The 20274-nt window shown below is 49.9% G+C and overlaps 5 protein-coding genes across 5 annotated transcripts; 2 read left to right on the top strand and 3 right to left on the bottom strand.

Moving 5' to 3' along the window:
- Window positions 1-81: 81 nt before the first annotated feature.
- SERLADRAFT_437920 (uncharacterized protein) lies at window positions 82-1482 on the top strand (the record flags this gene model as incomplete). The annotated part of the gene is made up of 5 exons (XM_007318270.1): window positions 82-136; window positions 193-257; window positions 312-335; window positions 386-1348; window positions 1405-1482. 5 exons carry the CDS (start codon window positions 82-84, stop codon window positions 1480-1482), a joined length of 1185 nt encoding a protein of 394 aa, XP_007318332.1.
- SERLADRAFT_467403 (uncharacterized protein) lies at window positions 1424-3347 on the bottom strand (the record flags this gene model as incomplete). The annotated part of the gene is made up of 2 exons (XM_007318269.1): window positions 1424-3087; window positions 3144-3347. The coding sequence occupies 2 exons, from the start codon at window positions 3177-3179 to the stop codon at window positions 1834-1836; spliced, it is 1290 nt and encodes a 429-aa protein (XP_007318331.1).
- Window positions 3348-5296: 1949 nt separating this feature from the next.
- On the top strand, window positions 5297-8137 carry SERLADRAFT_449081 (uncharacterized protein; the record flags this gene model as incomplete). The annotated part of the gene is made up of 6 exons (XM_007318268.1): window positions 5297-5482; window positions 5539-6241; window positions 6362-7255; window positions 7309-7499; window positions 7567-7668; window positions 7724-8137. 6 exons carry the CDS (start codon window positions 5297-5299, stop codon window positions 8015-8017), a joined length of 2370 nt encoding a protein of 789 aa, XP_007318330.1.
- A 6869-nt stretch (window positions 8138-15006) lies between these two features.
- SERLADRAFT_467399 (uncharacterized protein) lies at window positions 15007-16309 on the bottom strand (the record flags this gene model as incomplete). Its single annotated transcript, XM_007318267.1, has 7 exons — window positions 15007-15430; window positions 15487-15577; window positions 15637-15714; window positions 15769-15839; window positions 15894-15976; window positions 16052-16071; window positions 16134-16309. The coding sequence occupies 7 exons, from the start codon at window positions 16205-16207 to the stop codon at window positions 15218-15220; spliced, it is 630 nt and encodes a 209-aa protein (XP_007318329.1).
- Window positions 16310-16723: 414 nt separating this feature from the next.
- Window positions 16724-19673, bottom strand: SERLADRAFT_356020 (uncharacterized protein; the record flags this gene model as incomplete). Its single annotated transcript, XM_007318266.1, has 12 exons — window positions 16724-17277; window positions 17355-17554; window positions 17606-17854; window positions 17911-18086; window positions 18149-18271; window positions 18323-18366; window positions 18431-18508; window positions 18574-18759; window positions 18820-18986; window positions 19062-19149; window positions 19285-19455; window positions 19587-19673. 11 exons carry the CDS (start codon window positions 19321-19323, stop codon window positions 16906-16908), a joined length of 1722 nt encoding a protein of 573 aa, XP_007318328.1.
- Window positions 19674-20274: the final 601 nt, after the last annotated feature.

The following is a 20274-nucleotide window of genomic DNA, read 5'->3' as shown; positions in this document are numbered from 1 at the left end:
CTGCTTGTTCTCCGTCCAGATTCCCTAGTATCTGGCCTCCGCTAGTTTCTGCTTTATCGTAACCCTACATCCTTCAGCACAATGCCGCTACGACCTACGCTTCCTCTTCGGCACGAAAATCCTCATCTGAAGACTCGTAATTACTTTATGCCATCCAGTTTCACTGTGGTCGCTAAATCACTTTTTCTGCAGTCGATTCGGACAAATTACCACCTGTAAAGTATCAAATGCTTGATCGTGACGGACACGAGGTTTTGGTATGTCTTGTTGAATGCATTATTGTTGGTAATTTGAAGCTGACTGCTATCTAGGTTGGTCGGATGAAGATTCCAACGGTACGTAGGAGTCACTTGTTGATTTTGCTTATCTTAAACACGTTCTTTAGCCTACGGGACATGCATTCATACTTCGTCGGTTTGACACTGGCGCCATCAGCCTCACAACGATGTTCCGCGCTGCATTTCCCACCGCTGGCGACATCGAGGAGAAGAAGGAGATAGCATGGGTGAAGGAGGCATATGACCTCTCAGGGAATAACGGCTCTCTCAAAGAGCCTACAATCATCAGACTGGCGGGTACTTGGCTCAGCCCCGAAGTAGCTCTGCTTCCCGACTTTGCAGAAACGTATAACCTCACCCATGTTATCCCTCACATGGCCAAGGCTGTTCCTGACCCAAGTACTTCGTATCGCCGTTCAACTAAGGCAAATTCTACACCCAAAGCACAGACGCAATCACCAGTGCATCTTCCTACGCCTGCTCAGTCCATGGTACTCCCGACGCCAAAACGGCGTCGAGAGTCCTCGCCAGCACCAGCGCCAGTACAGGCGCCACGACAAACTACCCCTACATCTCTTCCTCCTCCGCGTAGATCGGCTCGCACGAAGAGCCCAGCGCCTATGCCTTTGCCGATGGAGGTCAAGTCTCCGCGTAGCGTGAAGGCCACGAAGATTTTAAGGGTAGCAGAAGTAGGCACTCCCGGTGGATCGGATGAGACCATCGTAGAGGAAGAAGCAGAGACCATTGAGATCTCAAGGCCGAATATGAGCCAGGATATTGCGGAGCAAAAAGAGCTGATCGACGGGCTGAAGGCCAAGCGTGAAGCAGCGAAAAAGAAGACGGAAGACGTGGTGATGGACACGGAAATGGATATGGAGGCCGAAGCGGAGGATGCTGCACCAGCTTCTGTGGTGAAGAGACCACGGGAAGAAGAAGAGCAACAACCACTGCAATTTGAGTTTAAAGAGCCAGAAGTCGAGGAAAGGCAAATTGCCACTAACAAGAGGGTTGGGATGTTCCAAATGGGACCAAAGAAAAAGTCGTTTGCTTGGGGTGTCGCAGCATTTGCGGTTGGCCTTGGTGCAGTGTAAGTGGCGCAGTTATCTCATTAACCGACCTGAGCAAGGAGCTAACTATTCACGCAGGTCATTCTTACCCAACTTCTTCTAGTGAAAACGAATATTATCCTTCTCTCAAACCATAACTATCATACACTTGATGTCTCCCCTTTTTTCTTTTTGTTGTTGATAGTGTCTTTTATATATTATACTTGTACAACCCTTGCTCTCTGGCGACACATCTCTTCTTACCTATGAGCTTCCGAGACAAGAGCTCCTCATTCCGATACCTGTCACTCCTCGAAACGTTCTAAACTGGTTTTCTTTGGTTTCTTTTTCTTCCTAATTGTTGGTGGTACATCGTATCATGTAGGGGTAAGTTTTCTTCGCTGCACAATATCAATGCTGTAAAAAAATTCCAGAGCTAGAAATTGAGACTTCCCACTTTCATTTCAAACATTCATATTGTACAATACATTCATTCTTGGAACATCATATCACGGCGTACAGACCATTAATCCCTCCTCGTATAACCCGATCATGTACAGTATACCTGTCTCAGCATCCCGCAAGGTCGTGCAGCTTGTCTGGAAAGCAGTGCCATTACTTTGAAATAGCGTTTCCACCTCGTAGTTCATCGTTGCTGGGGACAGCTTACTCGCCGACAGAGGCGCCCTCATGTCATACTCTCTTAGAGCGAAGGAAGGGGATGCAACCTCCATGTGGAGAGGGGATATTGATACGGACCAACTGGATGAAACTGCACCTGTTTTGTTGGCCGCTACGGCTATAAGCGAGGGGAAGTGAGGGTGTCCAGTGACGATCAAGGCGCCAGAATCATCATACATGACGTTGTCGTTGAAGAATGGTACAGGCACGGTGTGAGCGTAAGTGAGCTTGTTCGTTGATGGGTCTCGCTTGTAGAAATAGACTTCGCCCATAGAAGTTCCAGACAGAGCCAGTTCGGTTCCAGAAGGAGATATGGCAACACCATTGGCAAACGAGACGCCAAATGCGGCGAAAGTATGGTTCAAAGTTATCTCTCCGTCGTTCTCGGTAGATTCTTCAACAGAGATGTGGCTGAGCCAGGAGAGGGGTAAGCCTCCGACGGATTCGATAAGAGGAAGGACGTGACCGAAAGGGCTGGGCAAGCGACGCGTCATGAGGTGATCGTTGCTCACATAGAAAGACGTGGGGGACGTCAACGCCAGCGCGTTAGGAGAAACAAAGTATGGCGAAGTAAGCGTGCGGACCCATACCGCGTGAGTAGGGCTGGCGGGGTTGAGAGTGAACTGCTCGATAGTGGTCCCTGCACGCGCATGGTTGATGATGAAGAGGTTGGACGAATCACCCGCGTGCGACGGGTAAATCTCGAGACCCAGAGGATGGAAGTCGTGTGCCTCGGGATAATTGTCTAGAGAGACGGGCTGCGGGGAGCCATGGCTCGTGGCAGAGTAAAGCCAGAGATAGCCTCGTGGCTCGGGGTCACGGAGGGGACCCATCACGGTGTTCCATGCTTTTCTGTTAGGGTCACATCCCATGAGGATGAGGCGCTCTTCGAGCGCGCCCTGGGCGTCAAAGTGGTCCCAGAACGTCATGTCCTCGCAATATTTAAGCGTATGAGATCCTTCGTCGGCAACAATGTTACATTTCTCTTTCCAGTCCCCACCTTGGTAGTAACCTTCTGGGAGATCGGGAATGCTAAGTATGTTATGTTTAATGATTCTGCCACTTCGGTAGGCGAAGGTAGCCTGTTACATGGTTTTTTTTTAGGTTTGCATGAAATATACCGCAGATGAGGACTTACAATAAGCGTTACAAGGGCTGCTAAAGGCAAATACATGTTGTTTCACGAAGGCTTTTTGCCTGGTCTGATGCCTTCTCACTGTACAAGCCAGCGTCAAGTTCAGTTTCATTCTCTTCCGCATCCGCGAATTGTCCGCGACTATCTTACCTTGTAGTCAAAAAGCCCGGAAATCTCACTGTCGTGAAATTTGACCTTTTGCACAATGAGGATGAAGTTGGGAAGAGAAGAGAAGATGGTGATTAAATCCGAACCAGTAATTAGGGTCCTGCAAATTGTGAATCATGATGCATGACGAATGCGCACAAACATATGCCGTACTAAACTGTAATTTCATGCTAAGGTAGTATTTACTTGTATTACTACGTACACCAGTGGAGGTTGATGTGGTTCGTGTGTCCTCCCATCTTTAATGTTCCTTCATTTCAACCAACGACTCGGAGCTGATGCGTTTGACCAGTTCAGAGAACTTCAGGCCACATATTTCTATCATGCATGATCATGATTCAGAATGACCACAGTACCGTCGACGTCTTGACACGGTCCTACATTGTCCACACCTGACGGCCGTTTACTATTGGCGATGACTCTTGAACAAGCTGGTCCCTCATTCGCGTGGCGTATCGTGATATGATCCCAGAATCATGGAACTGATTATGTGCCTCGAACCTGTGTTCTTTGCAAAGTATCATAGGCTGTCCCACACATGAGGCATGTGAACGAGACTTCACACACAGACTCTGGTGCATGCTTTCCTGACGTCTTTTGCGTTGTATACAGAGCCCTCCCATATTTCGTATCTCGAGTAAAACTATCGCAACACTGCAAGTGCCTCATACAACACGACTTAAGAGCGAAATGGCACATGTACGCTTAACTTATTGGATATATCGCTGGAGCTGAGCGATGAGCGTTGGTTCATTGTACAAGCATACGTTCTTCAAGTCGCGGCTATGGTATCCGCACGCACGCCAGCAAAATGGCATCAGCCCGTTTACCTGGCCACTTCTCCTCGATATACGTTTATCCCTTTGAACGATCGTAATCGCGCAGTCCTTGCTGCTAGATAGAAGCGCCGATTTTGTACCTGTTTTGCATGACGTGTCCAAATTTATCCCAGTCCACTGATTACTGCGCTGGTACCTTCGTCAATTCTCCTCATTGACGTTTTCTGCGCAAAATGGAATCACCTATTCGTGGTTTATTAGAATACATCTCCAACAGGACTGTGAATGTCAACATGACCCCCCTTCGTCCTGAAAACATCGTAATATCTGACGTCTGTGGCTACAGTCGTGTCTCTTCTATCGTCGATGACGTCTTCCAAAGATATCGTCTGGTCGATAGTTTCTGGAAACATGAGCAAACGTAAACGATAGGTTCTTATCCTCACGCGGTGGGAATGCTGTGTATTTCGGTACCTGCAAGCCTGATGCTCCAAGCATGTAAACCCTCAAAGTAAGTTTCCGTCCTCGATGCAAGTTTGCGTCAGCATCTACTAAATGCCGTACAGTTATTGAGCAGAGCTCCTGTCCTCGTGTTGTGATTTTGCCTGGCCGTTGGTCTCCAGGCCGCGCGTTTCGTGGGCGTGAATCGGATACGGCTCCATTTGGATATCTGGCGGGTCATTTTTGGGTTATCACTTCATCAAGGAGGTTTGGCACAATCCCATGGATTCCTTCTTCCTTTTCCTATTGGCAGCTCCGGATGATCCAAGTTTAATTCAATGGAAACTAAAGTAGGCATTGGTTTCCCCATTTTACGCTCGAACTTGTCGACGAACCTGGTAAGAATTGAGCCCTGTATTTGAACCGACGCAGTTACAGCGCGGTGCAGTTCGTTGGTAGGGGTGCCTGTTTCTACAAGGTGTAAATATTGGTTGTATCGATACATGTACAGGTTATCATTGACAGGTGTGATAGGAGTGTGTGTAGTCAAATACTGGTATATTCATATTACTTATCTCGTACTTATCTGTCAGATGAGTAGAGAGCGCCAGAAAAGCATTGGTACTCCAAAAACAACACGGACAAATAAGGACCCGCGGTAGTGCCCATATGGTAAAACGCATGTTGACCCGGGGCAGCTTATAAGCACCTGTGCAAAACCGTTCGTACATGTAAGGCCCTCGAGGCTTGCTTTCCGCCAGCTTGATCATGTCTTCAGGAGAAGCAAAGTTCGTATTCGTCACCGCGCTCATCATCAACTGTATCCTCCTGGCACAAACTCGCTATGGCGAACCCTACGAGAGCCAGTTTGCCCGCTCCCAAAACCTCCAGATGTTGAAAAGAAGTGTCTTTTCAGATGGTATCTATACTAATATAACATCGACCGAAAACGTTGTGAGTCTTCCTCGATAACCAGAGTATTAGCTGATGCCATGGAATGGACTGTGCAGTGTCGACCATTGGATTACACACATGTAACTGATCAGTGCACACACGTATGGAAGGACTGCCCAGCTTCAACCACCGCATTGTCGATACCATATCTACAAATGTATTTCTGTGCTGATGCCGCAACACGCCCTCTTATCTTCACAGCTCTCCTCTTCTGGCTCTTCTTCCTTTTCTCGACCCTCGGGATCAGTGCTTCCGACTTCTTTACCCCTAATCTTGCGACAATAGCTCAGCTCCTCGGTCTGGACGAGAACGTTGCAGGTGTCACTTTCCTTGCGTTTGGAAATGGCAGTCCAGATGTCTTCTCTACTTTCTCTGCCATGCGTGCCAACTCCGGTAGTCTGGCTATCGGCGAGCTGCTCGGTGCAGCATCATTCATTGTCTCGTGTGTCGTCGGCTCAATGTGCATCATCAAGCCATTCAGAGTCGATAAAGTTCCATTCATACGTGACGTCGGCTTTTTCACTGCTGCAGTAGGGTTATTGCTCGTCATTCTCTGGGATGGACAGATACACAGCTGGGAAGCCGGTGCACTTGTCGTTCTGTACATTATATATGCTCTCGTAGTTATCGTGGGCAGTTGGTGGGAGCGCAGGCAAGAACGCAAACGGCGCATAGAAGCATTGATACGTGCAGAGTATGGAGATGACGATGATGCTACATTGCCATCATTTCATGACGAGGATCCCTATAGAGATGAACGTGAGTGAACGGATTTCTTTGTCCCACTAAAATGCTGATGTCAGGCTGAAGCAACATCGTTTGTTCAATCACATGCGTTGTCCAATTCACTGACTGTGCCCTCTTTCGCTGCCCCACCAGTTGGTCGGGCTCGCGCGATCTCACATCCAGGACCTATGCGCCTAGGCCTTCAAACGGACCTTCCACCACGGCCACATTCGCGAACACCATCGCCACCACCTGCAACCCCACATATTACCCAAATGCCCTCCTTCTCCCTAGTCGGCGCCCTTGAATTCCGTCAGGTCGTTGCATCACTTCAGAACCAAGCTTCCTCCTCTTCATTGAGTATATTTGACAGTCCCATTACACCTTACGCAGGTGGCCACTACCATCGCCGTAGACGTTCCGGCTCCCACACCCCAACTCGAGAAATAGACCCATGGGACGCAGCGCTTGGTGTTCCCTTAAACGATCGCTCGCCGCGTTTAATGGTTAACTCTGTGCTCGCAGAAGATGTAGATGATACGAATCGCGAGCGTAACCTAGAAGATGGTACACCAACTCCAATGACTGCTCCCTCGGTACCATCCATTTCGCGCACGCCTGCCTCTCCAACGACATCGGACGAGGGCACGGAGGTAGAGATATATTCACCCCCAACTTCTCGGCAGCGCATTTGGTGGGCCATCTGCCGCACATATCATGTCCTATTCCCTGCGGTACATCATTTCCGGTCAAAGACACTCCTGGGGAAGATAGCTGCTCTATTTGCAGCCCCTGCAGTGCTGGTACTAACGCTGACTCTCCCCGTCGTAGTGATGCCATATGACTGTTGTGGTGCGTCTGAGGAGAAGTTACATTACCGAGGCGCCGCTGAGAGCCACTTGATTGACTTTGAAGAGGAAGGCATAGAGCGTGTGTTGATCGCGGAAGAGGAAGTTATGGAGGACATGCACGAAATGAAATTTAACAAGTGGCTCACCGCTGCGCAGTGTGCATTTGGACCATTGTTCTGTGTCAGCGTATTGTTCAGTAAGCCCTTTCAAATTGTGGGCATTTTTTCCCGTTGACTGATTGAGTTTCAGGTGGGACGAAGCAGCTGAACTGGCTCTTAATCGCAACCGCAATCGGGGGATCAGCGTTAGGCCTCCTCGTGATTGTCCTTGCTGATAAAGGCAATTCTCCTCCCTCGCAAATGGCGCGGTGTTCAATGGGATTCATCGTTGCCGTTGTGTGGATAATGGCTATCGCAGACGAGGTGGTCAACGTGCTTCAGGTTCGTTCCTTTGCTACCATTATGCATAACCCTAGATTTTCATCATATATGCTCTTGCGGTATCTAGGCTTTCGGTTTCATTTTTGGATTATCAGATGCCATCATTGGCCTGACTGTCTTCGCCGTTGGAAATTCACTTGCTGACCTAGTTGCCAACACCAGCGTAGCTGTATGTGTCTCTTCGTAATCGTCGTCTTATCCCATCTTACCAAACCTTAAATTAGGTATTCGCTCCCATCATGGGCTTCTCCGCCTGCTTTGGTGGACCAATGCTCAACATTCTTCTCGGTGTCGGCATTTCTGGCTCCTATATCATAAGCAAAACCGCTCAACCATATAGCTTGCATTTTACACCAACGCTCTTCGTGAGTACGATAGGGCTCCTATTGCTCCTCGTAATCACACTAGTAGTCGTCCCACTCAACGCATATTTTCTGCCTCGAAAATGGGGTATTTTCCTTATTGTATCATACATTATACTTATGGCTGTCAATCTTTTCGTGGAGCTTAAACACTAAATAGGATGCATTGTACTCATGCTCTATGGTCCGGACTATAGCATTGCTAATTGTTGCTGCATGTACACTGAGATCAATAACATTTCTGACGGATGTTGAATAGATTCAGAAAGTAACGGGAAAAAAAGGCGGGAATTGAAAAATATATCCGACTTGCCTGGCTCGAACAGGCGACCTCAAGATGTCATATGTTAACCAATTACAGTCTCGCGCTCTTCCAACTGAGCTAAAGTCGGCTTGATAATTGTTCCCATAAGCAAAATATGTTACGTACACAGAAAGTATGATTACGAAAAAAATAATTGCCTCTATGTATCTCGACAAGGTATTCAGCATGATTCGTGAGAGGGGATGGCAGAAGTTATCAAGGTTGCGAAGATTAGTAAGTTTGCAAATGCAAAAGTGAGTAGGAGTTAAATCCAATTTGGAAGCAAAAGGTATTCATATGGGGGTCATCGAAGAATCGTAAAAGATCGTAAAAAACGAAGGATTTCTGGACAAAACAAAAACTGCGAAGCGTATACTTTCTCTTCTTACATGATGGTGCACCAACGTGCCTTCTTCTCCGAGTCTTCCTCCACGGCAGTCGGCATGGGTGTCGTTGGTGTGGTTTCCGCAGACTTTGATATGAATTCGCCTGCAGCAACATCGAGCGAAGTGCGCCCCTCTTCTGGGACTTTGGGCGAAGATGAGAACCACCCGCCAGGGAAGAACCGTGACGAAGTTGTGGATTCTAATCTCTTCCGGCTTGAAGCGCTGGTGGGAATCTCGATATGAAGAGAAGGACCGTCAGTGCTATTGAGTTCATCTACGGTGGCGAGACTAGGTCTAACAATGACAATCAACCAATGCACAATAGAAAAGAGTCGAGCAGCTTACTTCTGACTTAATTTATGAATTGCGTCTTCAGAGTCCTCAGCGGTGGGGAATGTTTGGCATGACTCGGTATTCTCATCATCTTCCACAGAATAGATCTTAACTTCAGGTGTGACGGGTATTTCCGCAGCTGCAGCAGCATTTTGAGAAGAGAAACCTCCAAGGGAGGGTTCGCTGTCTGTATGAGTTCGTGCTCCATTGATGCCGTTAGCGGCTGGTGTGTCTTGTTCAGGAGCATTGGTGATCGGCTCGGGTAGCTGCTCAAGCTTATCAAGTTCTGCTTCTTCGTGGCCGGCTTCCACATCGGACAGCCCTGTTCCTTGTCTGGTGACCGAGTATGAGGGCGTCCAGGGAGACTTTGGTCTGTCTATGACCGGCTCCTCTTGAGCCGTCAGGAGAGAGGCAGATGGCGTAATACTCGACTCTGGCTCAGTAGTCTGTAGGTAATGTAAGTAAGTAGCTCATATGCATGTGATGAGCATGCTAACCTGCACTTCACGTTCGAGTATGACAGTAGGATGTGATTCTACTACATTGACTTCATCGGCTTGGCGCTCATTGGTTTCCTCCAAAACGTCGACGACCTCGTTACCTACTATCGCTGGAGCTGAATGCTCATCACTGATCTTGTCGGCAACAAGTGCTTCCAGTGGCTCTGACACAGTTTCAGAGGCTACAATCAAAGGAACTTCGGCTGAGATCGTTGGTTCGTCCTTTTCTGGAACAACGCTGGGAGGAAGCTCTACTTCTGGTATGCGTGGAGACACGCTGCCTTGCCTAGTAACAGAGTACGAGGGTGTCCATGCTTCTTCCTTTTCTGGAACGACGGTGGGGGGAAGCTCTACTTCTGGTATGCGTGGTGAGACGCTACCTTGCCTCATAACAGAGTATGAAGGAGTCCAAGGCGACCTTGGTCGTGACTCACTGCCATCCTCACCGAGAAGCGATTCTCCGGGTCTCACCTAGGATAATGATGTGAGTAACAGTCAGTAAGCAGCTAAAACAGCCTGGAAACAAAACTCACAGCTTGAGGCGTTATAATCAGAGTGGGTAGGAACACCTTTCCACTTTCCTCACTGTCTGAGGCGGCAGGCAGCTCGTTGTTTGGTTCAATTCCAGCTTCCTCCGATACAACTACTGCAGGAGAAACTGCAGACAACTGCACTTCACCTTCGACAGCCGCCTTGTCAGAGATACCGGGACCTTGAGTTGTGACACTGTAAGATGGAGTCCATGGTGACTTGGGACGTTCGATTTCTGTTGCAATATGAAGGCTAGCAGACAAGGGGATCTATAAAAACATCGGGACAGCATGAGACCAAAGAGTCACAAACATTTGCGTCGGCTTCACTGTGCTTACCTCTTTATCGGCCTCGTCGGTTTGTTCACGGCCCTCTGAATTCTCCTTAGGCTGAACGTCTGATACGCTCTCATTGAACTGATAACCGACCACGCCATCTTCTGTGGTCGCTTGCACATTTGGCGCAAGCATAGATGGCTCCGGAATGTCCACTGGTTGTATCTCAGATTCGTCGGACTTCTGTTCTTCGCGAATATTCAGCTCGGGAGATAACTCGCTATTAGTTGTAATATCGCGCATGTCTTCGGGTTCAGATTGATGTTCTGTCGCAAGCGTTTCTTGAACCACATCTAGTTCCTCGGCAATGATTGGCTCCTGGACGTGTACCTCCTCGTCTCGTGGCACATCGTCTATTCCAGAGGCATGCAATTCAGCTTCAAGTGACACCTCGTTGAATTGGGATTGGACTAGATCGACAGCCGACGGTATATCATGAGACTCTTGCGTTTCAGCCGACTCGGAATGGATGTTAGAAATAACCTCCTGGATTTCGGCTTCAGGGCGTGCGTTCTCCACCTCATCAGCGATAACTGGCTCTGGCTCAGGTAGGCGCGTTTCGTCATGGGAGACTACAGCTTCTTCAACAAGGTCCAATTCGGCTTTGTCACCTTCCGTCGCTGTTGATTGTTCGACAGCCAGAGAGGTCTCTGTTTCATCAGCACCGTCCGGTATCACTTCGGTCGCTTCCTCGACATCTATAGTATCCACCTCTTTAATTTCCTGGGGCACTTGTTCTGCTACCGAGACTTCTTCTTTGCTTGTAAGAGCAGAGACTCCCTCTTCGCTTTGTACAACTGCTTCAATGGCCGCTACCTGTATTTCATCGTCATCTGTGCTCTTCTCACTCTCAACGATATCCACTTCGGTGGGGTTGACCTCGCTTTCCGAGCTAGCTGCTCCGAGGACTTCTTCAACAGCGTCTACCTTTTCTTCCGAGATAGTTTCTACCGCGACATCAGGTGTGTCTGAAGGTACGATCGGCAGTGTCTCGTCGACTGCTGATTCAACGATAGTGAGTTCGGGTTCTGCAACAGAAGTTTGCGATTCTACAGTAGCAGTGGCCAGTTCGGACGGTTGCGCGGAAAGTTGTTCCTCAATGGCAGCGTCTTCGGTCTCCTCCAGTGCCACAACATCTGGAGCGGCAGCGGTTTCCTCGACCTCCTTATCGATAGAGTCTGCTACCGCCTCATCAACTGAAGCGGCTTCGCTCTTCACGGTAGACACAACATCCACACCAGAGTCGATCGTATCAGTCATTGGAGCAAGAGGGGCGTCACGCTCTGCAACCGACTCCAGAACACTCTCCTCTTGCAGGGGAATTGTAGTGTCCTCTGGTGCAATTTCTTCTTCAGAGACTTGAGAGTCAGTAATCAGCACATCAGCTACGCTATCTTGAGCCAACTTCAGGTCCCCTTCGACATCCTCGTCCTTAATAGGGATTTCCACTGCTTCAACTGGTTCTGAAGATGACGTGATTGTCTCTGCTTCTAGAACAGGTGCCTCGGTCTCCGAAGGGGCATCAGTTGCAGCAGAAGTGCCTTGGTCGTGTTCGACATCAATCGGTGCTGCTTCCTCAGTAACCGATTGTTCGGTTGTAATGGCAGCAGCAATGTCCTCTGCGACAGGTACAGGTTCAGCCTCTGGACTTTCTTCCAGTATGTCGGCATTTATTGAAGAGAAGGAAGGTTCTGGTTCTGGCAGCAGCTCTAGCTCGACGGGAAGTACAGCCTCAACGTTTTCTTGAATTGCAGGACCACTTTCGGTTGGTTCTTCACTAGAGGCTTCTACGGGTTCCTCAACGGGAACGACCGAGTCGGCGGTGATACCATCTGCAGATAGGAAAGCGGGAGTTTCAGGGGTGACTGTGAAGGATTGTGTCGCTTCGACGACAGGGATTTCTGCGTCTGTTATCGTATCAAGGATTGCGATAGATTCAGGTACTACCTCTGCTGGTTCAGCTACGGAAGAACCGTTGTCAAATGAGTCTGCCTCGGGAGCCTCTCCAGCTGAGTCCGCCAGAGGCGTCACATCCTCCACAAGAGAAGGTTCGGTAGGTTTAACGTCTGAGAACGACACAACCTCTGGCACCACATTGCTAAGCCCTTCGGAATCTTCTACCGCTGAATCAGTGATGATATCAAATTGGACATCCGCTGCATTACTGGATGACTCTAACTCTTCGACAGCTTGCTCTTCCGGCTTCAACTCCGCGATGACATCTTCCATTGCGACAGCGGTTTCAACGGTAGTGGCAGTCTCCGAAGACGGATCTGAAGATACTTCTGCGGACTCGACAGGTGTCTGCTCTTCGACGATTACTGCAGAATCATGGGACTCCACGGTGAAAGTTTCGGTCACTGGCTCAGGGGCAATATCGACTGCAGGGATGGGTAGCTCGGGGTCCTGAGCTTCCTCTACCGCCAAATCCTCCGCAAGGAGCTCAGTAGGCGGCTCTTCTTGAGTTGCCGCAGTGGAGGCTATGCCTTTTTCGATAGCCTCTGATGCATCGGGGACGACATCTTTTACAGTTGGTTCAATAGACTGAGATTCTGGGGGAGTTACACTCGAGACCTCAGCAGGCAGTTCTTCAGTTACCTCGATAGCAGAATCGATAACTTGTTCACTAGCTTCCGACGCGTCGGGAATGGCACTTGCTGTGGTATCATCGCCAGCTGCAGAAATGGTAGGCTCCTGTTCTTCGACTGCCGATTCTTCCACCGTCGGCTCTATAGGAGCTTCCTCTGCGATAACATGGGATTCGGACACTGTAAGATCCTCTACCGACTCCGTCAATGTCTCTTCCTCCTCAACTATGACGGGAGGAGTGACTTCCTCTACAACTTCAGAGGCTTTGAGATCTTCTGTCAAAGGCTCGACAGGAATATCATCTGCAACAGTGACAGTTTCTGTTATGGGCCGGGATTCGGATGCTGCAACGTCCTCTGATGGTTCAGCCAAAAATACTTCTTCCTCCTGAACAGCAACGGGAACAGTGACTTCCTCCAAGACTTCAGACGATTCAACGATGGGATCTTCTGCAACCAACTCAACAACGGTGGCGTCTGCGACAGGTGTCTGAACAGGCGACTCTGGCACTTGGACCACTTCCCCTCCTTCCTTTATCGCGGCAGAAGGAACGTCTACCACAGCCTCTACATCGATGAATGGCTGAGCGGAGGAAGGTTCTGATACGTCTCGGGCCGTCTCTAGCGGGACTTCTGCCAGACTTTCTGCAGCTTGTACAATGACTTCTTCGACGGTCTCTGAGGCATCAGGGGTTGCCTCTACAGGTTCTGGAACGGATGCTTCTGTAATCGGTTGGACCTCAGTCACTGTCTCCTCAACAGCGATAGGCGGTTCCTCTGCCTCAGGAGCCCTTGGGACCAAAGGCGAGACAGGCTCCTCCATGTGAATAGGCTCCTCCTCAACCGGGACTGCGACCTCCGCTGCATCCAGAAGAGTAGCTTCAGAATCGAGGGACACCTACACAGATCGTCAATTCCAGCCACAACCATCCATACAAATCAACCTGCCTACCTCATTGACGGTATCTGCAAACTCGGCATAGATCTTCTCCTCCGCGGCTTCATTTGCTGCAACGGTGGCTTCCACCTTATCAGCAACTTCTTGAGGTGCCGCAATCTCGGCTAAGTCCTCGGTACTTTCTTCCACGTTGGCAGAGCCGGATAAGATTTCATCAACCTCTGCCACCGCCGGATCTTCTCGCACTGACGTATCTTCAGCATATGAAGACATTTCGGCGTTGGCGAGCACAGGATCGGCCTCCACTGATGCGGATATCTCGTCCTGCGCTGAGAACGTGGCGGGAGACGAGTCCTGCAAATGAGGTGTGTGAGGCCATGATGATGACGCGGGGGACGCATTAACAAGAAGTATAAACACCTTAGTGTTAGACAAAGCTGCTTCGTCGACGGCACTCTCCGACTGTACCTGGGCATCATCAGTCACATCCAGTGTCGCCTCAGTCGCGACAGACTCTTCGTCTTCGTATTGTAAACTTTGTTCGTCCTCCTGTGGGACAACCTCAGCGAGCACCTCCACGCTATTGAGTTGTGAAGCAACGTCCATGAGCGAATCAAACTCAGGAACTGCCACCTGATCTGGCGTCGCCTGCGCAGCATCGTCCACAGTGCTCTACACAAAGACACAAAGATTTAGCCTGGAAAGATCATTCACAAAGGAAAAGACGTGGCATACATCGTTCTCAGTGGGCTCGTGCGACTCCTGAGTGTGATTGATAGTGGCCTCTACCAAGTTCTCCTTGCCAGACAATGCATCGGCATTGGTGGCCTCTCCTGCAAGCGCGTTCTGTGAAAGAGAACCCCCTTCGAGATCGTCGTGAGCTTCTTGCTTCGCGACTGAGTCATGTAGCTTGTAACTGGGATCAGCAACGCCGTTCCCAGTCTCGCCATTCGTTATCTGTTGCAACACGTCGTTGACGTGGTCATGTCCTCCGTCGGCGTCAGAGACAGTGGCCATGGTTAAAGGAAAAAGAAATAGTAGAGAACGTGCGCGTCTTTTTGAGGAAGAATATGGTTTGAAGAGAACAAGCTTGAATGTATAAAGTCAAGTTTGAAAGGCTTTGGCGGAAAAAAGACGCGCAAACAACTTGAAGCAGAGCTAGCCCGACCTACACAACCAAAAACAGACCTCTCGTCTACGCGACACCGCACGTGATCCACGAATTACTTCCGATCACTGCTGAATCGAACTTCCCATTTCCCACAATGGCATATCATCACAGAAATTCTGGTCAGATTACTCGCTTGCGACCAGTACGTCGTCTCACATATATCGTAAAATAACAAATCGAGCTTAGACTGCGAGCCGTAACAGGTAAGGTCACTAAATGATGATCTGGTATAAGGGCGAAGCAATGACAGGTAGCATTCAGAGTGAACATAAATGAGGTCCCATAGTATAGTAAACTCGTGTCCGTCGGATCATAAAGCCTGATATATCAGGAAATTAGAAAAGAACTGCTCCGACAAGACCCATGATTCCAGCAACGCCGAAAGCAGAGGACACGGTGAGACGGGCACCACCGTTGCTGCTTGGGCTCGAAGAGCTGGGCGCAGCAGAGCCGGAGGCGCTGGAGCCAGAAGATGGCGAGGCGCTACCAGAGGGAGTAGAACCACCCGTGGTGGCGGAAGGCGACCTACATTTCGTCATTCAATACAAACACAAGATGTCAGAGGGGAAATGAGACTAACGATCCACCGGTGGCAGGCGAGCTTCCACCAGTAGCGGGGGGAGCACTTCCAGCGGTAGCGGATCCCTCCTGAACCGAGGTGTTCACACAGCTACAAGGCAAGATATCAATAAGTATCTATAACAGCGGGGGGTGAAAACAACCACGTACCTTGTGCTGCCACCGGACTGAATAGTCACAATGTCAGAGTACGCAGTAGCGCCAGTGCTATCCTTGAGGGCGATGTTGCTGTGCAACAAAATCAGTGTTTTTTCGAGCATAGAAAAGTTTGGCGCGACTCACAAGGTGGTGCCAGCTTGCAAATCAACATTCCACGTGTACGCGGTACCGGACTGAGTGGGGAATTGCTTGATCTACGAACCCCGATGTTTAAAAATGGATGCAAGGTAGGAACACAATAATCTCACAGGCGAGGCCATGGACTGTCCACCGGGAACAAGAGATAGGTAGTAAGGTGCAGCACCGCCCGACCAGGTGAATTGTTGGGGTTCTAACAACGAACGAACATGACCAGTCAGACGACTCGAACGATACGGTCAGCACCAAGAAAGAAAAAAAGGCCTACCACACACAACAACGTTGCTCCTAAAGTTTTCAAGTTCCACGTCAGTTGGTCATCAATCAAAGTGTTCTATGGAACCACTCACGGTGTGTTGATGGTCAATCCCAAGACGGCGGGAAGGACGGAGATGAGAGCGGCTACGAAGGTAAAAGATTTCATGGTGTAGAAGAGAAAGAGTGGAGTGCTTGTGTTGAAGCGGGTTTGGGTTTTTTTTCTGGTGCTGAAGAGCAGAAGAGACGTCTAAAGAGAAAAGATCGTTGTGAAGAGGTGACGGGTGTGTGACGACGAAGCGAGTTGGCTGACGGAGTTGTAAACGGAGTTTTTATACCCGCAAGCCGATCACGCCGCACTCTGGATCGTATCATAATCGTTTTCTTCCGCGATGATTCAAATCAAGATTGTTATGACAGCGAGACTCGTCGCAGTCTTCCTCAAAACTGTCTCACTGCCGCTCGTCACATTCCGTTCTATACTGTGCAGTCAGAGTACCAATTGCCACACAGACAGCTCTTAGCATGCCTAGACTTCTAAGCGAAGAGGACTGGCGATAGATCGAGTGACCGTTTAATATAGATCGCATACCGTAAATATAGGCACAATCGACTGTTATCGAGTTGCGAACAACGCTGCGACTATTCTCAAGAACTATTCTTGTTCTCAGTGCAACAAGCACAAGGGACATCAAGGTCATAATCCCATCCATAACAAAAATATATTTACAACTTGAAGCTTGAGGAGCAAGCGACCGTAGAGGGCAACATCACATCCTGCAGCAACTCACGATAACAGGAGTAGGAGACGTCATCACGTCACTCTACATACCACCCAAGTCGCTTCGTGAGCTGCAGTACTCCACCCTACAACCCAATCCAACTACTCCGTCCCCCAGGGTTATGCAACAAAGTCTGCCCAATCTTCACAGCCCCCGCACAAGCCTTCTCACGAACACCCTCGTCCTCCTTCCTCCCTTCCTCCCCCCCTGAGACAGGCGAGAAAGACGAATCGACGGCATCTATCAACGGACTAGGCACAGCGACATGCGTCGTCGTAGATGCAAAAAAAGGATCGTGGGAGCTCGTTGGCGTTTTATGGTCTTCCCCCCCTGGGAGAGGGGCACTGAACACAGGGAGGAAAGACTCCGCGTACCATTCATACCAAACTTGCCGTTCGTTCGTCAAGCGCCATATTGATACCTGCAATTCTGAATTACTTGGGAGATAAAGAGGATCCTGTCATAGCGACGATAACGTCAGTATCATGGGTGCCGCAGGTATGTATTGCGATAAAAAAAGAAGTGAAGAAGTACCTTGAAGGGAAAGAACAGCGGAAACCAGCTTAACATGTCTTTTGAGACGCGATCTTTGTGTTGCGGGTGTATGCTAAGGCCGACACCCTTATACAACACAGCCTCAAAGTAACCTGCAAGGCCATGAAGTACACCGGCGTGCGGTATGTGGAAAGTCAACTTTGCAGACCGTGTGTTATGGCTATTCGTAATAGGCAAGCCTAGCCATTCACGTTAGAAGTCGTGACATTAACACTTTAAGCGATGCGTACCTCGGTCATCCACAACACCATCTTTCCTAGGATGCTCAAACTCCCAACATTCCTGTGTCTGAGGTCCACACCGACCACCGAGACCACCACCGTCGGCGCTCAGAATATCGACATTTTGAAACATCACAACATATGGAGTTTCCGCAGATTTCGATGGATCTTTATTCATCCTCGTTTCATTGAACAGTTTAGACGACTGGAGAGGCGCGAGATGTGCCGTGTAAGAACAAGGAATCGATATGCCGTCCGCTATGGTGAACGAGTGAGAAGATATCAATAACAGCAAGACTTCTCCCAAGACATACCTTTCAAAAAGCGCATCGCCCCATCAAGACACTCAGGGCTCAACTCATTATCCCCAAACGACCCCAACAGCTCACTCACGAGTATATCCGCCTGTTCCGGTATCTCAATACTGCGCATATCGCCATAAATCAGCTGCACCCCCGACCCCCACTCCATTTCTTGACGGTTTTGGAGGCTATCATAACGAATTCGTATTAGGTGAGACGAGTCGAGTTAGAGCGAATAGGGTAGACAGACGTGACGAATGCATTTGGGTTCTTTTCTACGGCGTAGACGAAGGCTGGTCGTCGCGATCGTTGGATAGCGAGCAGGCTACGCGCAACGAGAGGCCCGCGTCCTGCACCGGCAACACATATCACACTGAAGTCTTCCAGTTATTTTTGTATCATATCCAACCAGGACACAACATACATTCGATCAGACGCTGGCCATTCAACCAGAGCATTATATATCGCCTAGACCAGAAATGAAAATCAAGTCAGGACAGCTGCACGTAGAACCAGAGGAAGCGGGAATAACCTCTTCGTAGTTTCTGTATTTCACAGGGTCGCGTTCAAACGTCTGATATGTGATACTTTGTAGATTATCCATCAGTGGCTATGAATATACGGATAACATCAGCTACTTGATATAGCCGAGAAAAAACGGACAGCAATACTAACCTGTAACGGAGCCTGGAGGTAATCTTGGTACCCTTGAGCAAAATTTTCCACCGTACCAGCTTTGAGAGCGGCTTGTACAACCGGGCTTGACTTTTCCAAATGTCGTATATACTGAGAATACGCCGATTCGCCTCCTTTGCTATGAGTGCCAGACCTTACGTCGGACATGATGATGATAGGCCGGTGCTACGATGTCGGTATCGATATCAACAAGATGTCCACGTCACTCTCGCACAAAACACTCACCGCCATACTCTGGCGCACAAACGACTGAGTTCCTTTTGGCAGAACGGGGTAGCCTTTTGTGTTCGCGATGAAAGTGGATGCAGGTAGGAAGATGTGCTGCACAGGCTCCGCCGTCCATTTGCTAAGGACCCCCAAAGTCGTCGGCAACGGCGGAGTCAAGTCAAGTGCTGCATGGTGCATTATTAGCCATCGATGTAATTGAACAACAAGATAAGCAATAGGAAAGGGGGGGAAAGACCTACTGAGCGTCAGCCTCGGATTGTAATCACACACACTGCGCACAATATCCCACATCTCCCACGTCGCATTCAACTCATCCTCCGGTGCCTTCTTCGCTTTCGATTTCCTAGGCAGCACCGGCAAATCAGACACCACAAGCTGAGGCGTCGACACCGACGACGTCGACGTCGACCTGACCGAGACACCCGACGACGGCCGACTCCTCGGCTCCTTGGGCTGAAAAACGGAAGGATCGTAGATCGGGAGCCGGATGGAGAGCTGCATGTACGGGACGCTCTTCAGACACGCGTTGATGGCGCGAGCGTAGGAGGTGACGTGCGCGCGATGGCGGGGAGGGGGCAGGATGGCGGTGTGGATGTTGAGGTAGGATGCGTAGGCGAGTTCCTGGCGGAGGGCCTGGATAACGTGAAGATGGTCAGTGGGGAGGGGGGAAACGCGTATGCGTGAGGCGTCGTCGACGGTGTGACGGTCGCATGCACATGCATATATGCGGCGGCAAGACCGATCGCGATCTAGAGAGAACTCACGATTTCAGAGTCATGGCGGACCCAATCGTCTCTGGCATCCAGCTGGAGCCAATCCGATATCAACGCGATCGTGCCCTCAGCTTCATCTGCCAAAGAAAAGGAAAAACGGTCCATGAGACGAGCGCGATGAGCTGGTCGATATTCGATAGCCCCACTCACCCAGCCTCGACATCGTCACCTCCTCGCGCAAAAAGCTCGGGCTCATCCTCCACCTCTCCGCCCTCCTCTCCGCCTCCACCGTCTTCTCCCTCTCCCCCTCCCCTCCTCCGCCCTCCCCAGCCAAAATACACATATCCGCCCACCTCTCCTTCCACCTCGCCGTCGTCAGCGGCACACACACGAGCTCATACCCCCTCGAACGCGCCTCGCCCGCGATTCTCAGGATGGGCGTCTCCTTGTCTTTGTCTTTGGGGGAATCGGCGGGGGCGTGGGTGGCGGATGCATAGGAGAGTTCGTCGTGCGTGAACGACGTTGCTAGAGTTGCAAATCGGTCCCACCCAGACATGGAGGAAACGGATGTAGGGAAACCCGCTATAGATATCGATCCCCCTGCCAGATTGGGTCTCGCTTCATTTTCTGGACTCTCGGACGCGTCCCGCGGACCAGCTGGGGTCTCGTCAGCATCTGTATTCGTCCCCTCGTTCCCACAGCTGTTGGAACCTGAACTTTGTTTTCATCTGGAGATCGC

The sequence above is a fragment of the Serpula lacrymans genome, assembly GCF_000218685.1.
Source record: "Serpula lacrymans var. lacrymans S7.9 unplaced genomic scaffold SERLAscaffold_7, whole genome shotgun sequence".
Lineage (NCBI taxonomy): Eukaryota > Fungi > Basidiomycota > Agaricomycetes > Boletales > Serpulaceae > Serpula > Serpula lacrymans.
This window is presented reverse-complemented; position numbering and strand designations above follow the sequence as displayed.